This window comes from Corylus avellana, chromosome ca2 (genome assembly GCF_901000735.1).
Source record: "Corylus avellana chromosome ca2, CavTom2PMs-1.0".
NCBI classification, from domain to species: Eukaryota; Viridiplantae; Streptophyta; class Magnoliopsida; order Fagales; family Betulaceae; genus Corylus; species Corylus avellana.
This window is the reverse complement of record NC_081542.1, coordinates 782880-789799: the sequence shown is the minus strand read 5'-3', so window position 1 is coordinate 789799 and position 6920 is coordinate 782880. Positions and strand designations below refer to the sequence as shown.

General features: G+C 36.2%; 2 protein-coding genes across 5 annotated transcripts in view; one reads left to right on the top strand and one right to left on the bottom strand.

Annotated features, from left to right (window-relative positions):
* LOC132168909 (polypyrimidine tract-binding protein homolog 2-like) overlaps positions 1-6920 on the top strand; it is a gene marked incomplete at its 3' end in the record, with an annotated part of 97745 nt that overhangs the window by 49007 nt on the left and 41818 nt on the right.
* Positions 1409-6710, bottom strand: LOC132168906 (kinesin-like protein KIN-14E). 4 transcript variants are annotated; one of them, XM_059579991.1, is made up of 13 exons: positions 6380-6710; positions 6131-6277; positions 5835-6020; positions 5211-5315; positions 4918-5058; positions 4632-4826; positions 4371-4497; positions 4034-4236; positions 3743-3925; positions 3390-3485; positions 3025-3222; positions 2498-2769; positions 1409-1974 (listed from the first exon to the last, which is right to left on the bottom strand). In XM_059579991.1, exons 2-13 carry the CDS (start codon positions 6215-6217, stop codon positions 1701-1703), a joined length of 2067 nt encoding a protein of 688 aa, XP_059435974.1. In that variant the 5' UTR covers positions 6218-6277; positions 6380-6710; the 3' UTR covers positions 1409-1700. The 4 variants fall into 4 exon arrangements, with proteins under 4 accessions (XP_059435974.1, XP_059435975.1, XP_059435976.1 ...); XM_059579992.1 differs by lacking the exon at positions 4632-4826 and having other exon boundaries at positions 6380-6709; XM_059579993.1 differs by lacking the exons at positions 6131-6277; positions 6380-6710 and adding an exon at positions 5483-5676 and having other exon boundaries at positions 5835-5924.

The window sequence follows — 6920 nt, the reverse complement described above, 5'->3', positions numbered from 1 at the left end:
CATAGGTAAAAGGGACGTACAGACGCGGGTGTTCAGAATCCACGAGTTGAGGTGGGGCTTCAACTGCTGCCGCCTTTGGTCCTAAGAGAAATGAGGCGATTGACACTCGAATGGTTGCTTCCTTGCACTGTACTCGATGCTTCACGTTACAAAACCTTCCATTGCTCCATGCCTTGAACATACCAACAAACACGTACATCATAATGACATTTACCATAAAATTAATTAAATAAATGGAAGACAGCTTATCAACGTCCCCAAAGTTGACAAGGAGGGTGCCTGGGCAAGGATGAACTGATACAAATGCACCAGACTCGTCCATGACTTCAAGACCACCAACGTTTTCATCATCTTGAAGTATGGTTAGAAATCCGGAATCTGTGTGTATTTGCACACCAGAGGATCCTACAGTTTCAGGAGTGAAGTTGTATTTGTTTATCCTAAACTGGCAAGGCCAACCCCCGAACAGGTCACTGACCAACCCCATACTTTTGGCCAACTTTCGCCCTAAATCAATGGCCAGCTCATGTATTGCTTGAGCATACGCCTCTATTATCACCCTGGCAATAAGAGCAGCGGAAGTAGTATCAACCAATGAGTATGAAACAGCTTCAAGAAAAACACATCCATTTGCACTGATGGGATTTTCTTTTTTCTTCTACATGAGTGAGTTGTTAGCCCCAACGCGAGGAGAAGGAAGATCGTTGACAATGACGTCAGGTATACTTGCTCTGGCCTTCAAATCTCTACCCACCTTAAAATGGGCAATTAACCTCAAGGTTGACTCAAGTGACAAAAGCCTTTTACTTTGGTTTAGATTTAAGGTTCTAATTTTCTTGAGTTCAAACAAATTTTCAGGGCTACACCTCGCGACAAAGCCGTGACAAACAGTAGGACTCCGGAATTTATACTTTTAAGAGTGAGTACACAAACCAACGCTACCTTGTGCAATTAAGGTGCGGGAGTCCTTTGTTTTACTACAGATCATGCTTTCTTCTCGACAGATTAGCATTACGAAATTGACAACCTCCCAGTAACAGGAACATGGAATTTTTTAAGTACATCAAACAAATACCAGATACAAGCCAAAACGACTTCCTAGGGATTACAATAAAATACAACAAAAAAGGGCTGAACAACCAATAGTACAAGGAGGAAATGCATCACATGATATCCATTAGAAATTGTTGTAATTTAAGATGTAAAAACTTAAGTTGAGTCTAATTATTGTACAAATAGGCTTAAAATTTGCATAATTGCATAAACGTAATATATATATATATATATAAGCACTCATAATGAGATGTTAGAAGATATTTCTAAATCTCTCAATTAAAATAATTTAATTTGGCACTCACACGTGATCATTCCTATTATATGTGCAATAAGGTTCCTATCAATGGACTCATTTTCACCAACTAGATGTAGAATATAGAAAGCAAAATATACACACCATTCGGCTATTCAACTTAATCCTGCTAAACTAATTACAGCACCTCTTGCCAATGCCCTAGCTCACGTGTCCCAAAGCCCTGCTCACGTGTCCCAAAAGCCCTGACTAAACAACTTAATCATGCTAAACTAATTACAGCACCTCTTGCCAATGCCCTAAGCTCACATGTCCCAAAAGCCCTGACTAGCAACTTCTCAAGTACTTTTCACATGTAGGAAAGTTTTAAGCAACTCGCATAATAGAAACATTACAAGAAATGAGGGCCACCTGTCCTACCTGTCCTATATCTATTGCTAGGCGTACCGATCCTATATCTCTTGCTAGACGTTCTTGGTGTTTGAAGGTCATCTTTCCTATCTCTTGCTGGACGTTCTTCTTGAATTTCTTCGAACTCCTCATCATCGCCTTTCCTACCAGCTTGCTCCTTCCAATAAGCAACCAACCTTTTCAATTGGACTACCTCTTTGGATGAAATATTTGTTCTTGGATCATTCACAATTGATCGAACTCTAGATGCATACCTGGATAAGCATAGAGGCAAAGCATTGTTAGAACAAACACTTATATACTATAAATTTAAAAGGAAAGAACAATAGCTAATCAAGGCAGTGTCAAAGGCTACAAGATGTCAAATTTCTAATTGATCTAAAAGTAATCCATAGCGAAAAAAAAATATGTTATCCTACATTAATATGCCACTAGCAAAGTTGGAATTGAAAGTATAAAGCTTAATAACTTAAAATCATGAAATTTTCTAAAATGATCAAGCAATAAACATAAATATCTATAATAATGACAGTTCACATCTTCAGGCCATATTTCCCTGTTTATATACTTGGATATGATCCCATATGCGTTAAGGATGAGAAAGCATGAAGCAAACCTTTTGCAACAGTGTATTTCCTATAGTTTTAGCCTACACAATTAATTGTCACCCAACTTCAAGTATAACTAGTGAGGGAGAGGGAAGGATGATGCCCAGGCTTTCCAAGCTCACATCAAAAGAAAATAATAGACACAAAGTAATACAGACAGAAAACATACATTAGGGAATTGTGTGTCTCATCCAAGTTTGATTCAGCTGGTGAAACATTTACGAACATGAGTGTTTTGGCATTACCACCAAGTGAATCACTCATTAACATTGTTAACTTGTGATTCCTATAAGGGATGTGTTGACCACCAGAAGTCAATGCACTAATAACATCCCCAAGCGCTGAAAGTGATTTATTGATGCTTTGAGCTTCCTTAAGTTGACTACCAAGAGAGCCTGATTTCTTCACTCTTTCTGAACCAGCAAGATCCACAAAACTTAACTGCATGTGAAATCATTTGATGGTCAAACACTAAAAAGATAAAAATAAAAAAGACAACTCAACAAGTAACCAAGACAAGGCTTCAATCTCACTGTCTACATCATCACACTTAAATTAATCCTTCATAACATTGAATGACAAAAGAACGACACAAAGTATATGCAAAACCATGTACATTCACCATAGTCAAAGTGCATAAAAGCTGATCTCATCATATATTCATAGATAAAATACTATAACTGATAATGACGATACCTTTCCTCTCACAACAGACCGAGTTTGAAGGTTGGTACTTTCAATAACAATTGAGAGTATTAGATGAGATCTTGAACTTTCTTCATTCATTTGAGTTCCGGATGTATGCCGTTGTTCAAATCCACTTTGAATAATGCTCAACAATTCCTCAAATGTTGAAATTGATACAACAGTCACATTTTCTACATGTATCATGCCCTAACATCACAAAATACCTTGCATATCAATAGCAGCTTCTTAAGGGGAATGATATCAATAAATTGGGTCAATCATAAATGATAACATTAACCATTTAATAGATTGAAACGAAAATAATATTTCTCATAGGAATGTAAACCACAAGGCAAATGGTTAACAACACTTACCTCTAAATCTTTCTTAATATCCAATTTTAAGCGTTGAGCATTTGTTGGTAAAAGAAGATCTATAAGTGTATCTTGGTATAACTCCACCATATATGCCTGCATTAATACAAAATCGATATCAATTCTAAGACAATATATACAAATCATACAGATGGCCAACTAATTAGAAATATTATCATGCAGATGAGGAACAGTAAGAGAGCAACAACTACAGCTTGATTTTGGATGAGGGTTGTAACATTCAAACTCCTAAATAAATTGAATCATACAATTGATGCAAAAGTTTACTGAACAAATAATTTATAAATTTAAGCTGTAATAACACTTCAATATATGGCATTGGGAAAAATCACCTTCAATGAAAATGAGAACTTGTTGCCATCTCGTCTTGTAATTTTAAATAGTTCTGCCGTAGCTCGGGGAGTAAGTCCAGGATTGTTTTCAGATCCATATATTGTAAATGTCTTTCCAGAACCAGTTTGACCATAAGCAAATATGCACACATTATACCCATCTACAGCAGACTGCACCAAATGCTGCATTGTAATAACAAAAGTATATTAAAATTCGAATATAGATATATGAGAAAATTACAAGCTAAGATCCCCTAAGTTGATAATGTATTCAAACTCAATCAAACTTGCCCTTGTATTCTCAAACACGTCTTCTTGGGTAGCACTGCCATCAAATACATGATCGTATATATGCTGCTTGGCCTTATCATCTTTCCATGGATGTTCAACTGTAAACTCATCAGGACTTGTGAGTACATCCCTTTCTTTTTCAGCAGTCTCTTTCTCATTAAGAGGTCTTAATCGACAAAAAACTCTGATCTTACCTTTCATATCTGAAATGTATCAAAGGGACAATATTTTGCTCACGTCATTTATAAAGATTCTTCAAGACTAACAAAAATAAAGACCAACACATCTAATGCTATTGAAAATGCACTCCATTTTAAAGGTTTTAGAAAATGCCAACCTTCAATAGTATTAAAGTAACGCTTTCTTAAAACTTGTTCCTCCTTATAAAGCACTTCCAACTCAGCAAGTTGAGCCTCTTGCCTCTTCAAAATGGCAGCAGTTTGCTCATTTTTTGTATCGATGTCCTAAAAGCAAGTAGAAAGTAATAAGCAAAATGTACTCCGTTGAAAATACATTCATATCAAGGCCTGAAATATTGTGATGCAATTAAAGTAGAAACTGAGACAAAGAATTAGGAATAAGATGAAAAGAATCAAACCGCTTTCATTTCTCTCAATGCCTCTAATTCCTCTAGATTATTTTGTAATGAAGCCAAATCAGAGTTCCTGACAGCAAGAGTTGACTCAACAACAGCCAACTCTTGTGTGACCCCTTCAAGCTTCTTTTCAAGTTCAAGTACTTGAAACTTTAAGGCTTTATGTTCTTGCTCAAATTTTTTCTCAAGAAAACCTATCTGCATTTCAATAATTACTATGTATATAAATTCATAACCCGTGAAAACAATAGAGGTTCCTAACACCAAATTCAAGTATAAACAGTAATACCTCATCAGCTTTCTTCTTTTCAAGTCCAGATATCATTTCTTCCAATGATATTTTTTCATTAACCAGCTTATTCATAGTATCTTCTGCTGCATGCAACTCCTCACTACGAAGTTTTAACTCGCCTTGGAGCTTTTGTAACAACTGCGTTGAACACCACCCATAATCCAAGATTTATTTGCCCATCACATAGAAACCCCACTATGTTGATAAAAGAGATTATCTTTTACACATGAATTAACTCTAACAGATACATCTATATTTGAGGCATGAAATTCATTTCCAACAAACTTTACCTGGGTATCAGCCCCAATCAAATCTTTTTTGGTATTCATCTCTATCATAAGATCCCCCAACTGGGCCAACCTTGCTTCCATGCTTTTTTGCTCCAGCAGTGCCACCTAATAGAACACCCAGGTTCCAGACCCAGGGTCAACTTGATGATATGAGTATTCAGTACATGTATCAGTCCATCAAGAGCAAAAGGGTCCAAGCAATCATGAAATATTTAGTCTTAGCTAACCTGAGGTTGTTTAAGAAAAAAAAAAAGAGTAGATGGTGCAGTTACCTATATATAAGCTGAATATAATTTGGGTGCTTCACATCTTCCAAGGAGAAAGCAGCATTTTATTTTACGATGGGTTACGTGGGTTATTTTTACATGGAATCAAAATCATACGAGTTAAGTTCAGCTGATGAGAGTCCGAATATCAAGTTGACGGAATGGGGACGGGTGAATTTAAGTGCGGTCGTCATGGGAGTCTGCACTTTTTCAATAATATTCACATTAATTATAAAAAATAAATAAATAAATAAAGGTTTGCCTATATAGCTCAATTGTCGGACCTTGGTGTTACTTTAGTTGAGCAAGTATAGATTTCAATAGTTTGGCATGGTATGAATTTCATTTGAAGTCTTACTTCATTAACATTCCTTTGAGATTTTTTAGGAGCTTTAGGCAAGTCCTGAACACGTATCCTATGCACTTCCACGTTGGGAGGAAGATCTCCACTAATCGAACTGCTAGCAGAAGAGCGGGCTTTAGAGTAGCATCGCAACATGTCATCATCTATATGTGTCTGAAGAGCAACACATATTTCTTCCCCCTACAACAATGGAGAAATCACTACTAAGATATGAAACTACAAAATAGTTTAGAGGCCGAGAAATTCTAGTACTGGAATATTGGTGTATAAATAAGAGAGGTGATCAAAACCTGCTTGGTATCAAATTGAAATATACGAGGAACATTTGCAACTTTCATCTTAAAAGAAATAACAGTATTGCTCCTATCAAATTGCATTATGTCTCGTAACTCGGCAGAAAGTAGATACTCTCTTGGAACTGGACAAAAAAAATGTACCTACGGGCAAATGAACAAAAAAAAAACGTAGAGTAAATGGAAGGCCACAATGCCAAAAACAATGCTGTAATCTGTGCATAAAATTTATAACTTAAGACTTACCCCCCTCGTATTAATGCCTAAAATTATTCGTCCTGGCAAAAGTCCAATAGGATCATCAATCTTGCGAACACTAAAAAACACTGAATTCCCATAGAGAAGTGTCCTCAATATCCGCAGAAATTGTTGTCTCGCATCGTCTTTTGTCAAATGTTCCTAGTAGACAGCAAATATAAAATTTTAAGTTAGGAATTGTTGCAATTAGTTGAACTTACAGTGATAGCATAAGTACATATTTTTTTTAAGTAGAGAGGTCTCAAAAAGCTAAAATAAAATAATAAGATCTTTTTTTTTGGATAATTAATGTGAATATTATTCAAAGAGCGCAGAGGGGCGCAACCCTAATGCAAAAATATATACAAGAGAAACCCATACAGAATATACAAAGAGCACATATTCAGGAACGCTTCTATAGTCGGGACAACAATATGGTGGTGAGCCAACGTCCACAAGTGTAGCATAGATATCATATTCTTCCTCATCCCATCCACCGAACACTCCTTATCCTCAAAAGTTCTAGCATTCCTCTCCCGCCAAATACACC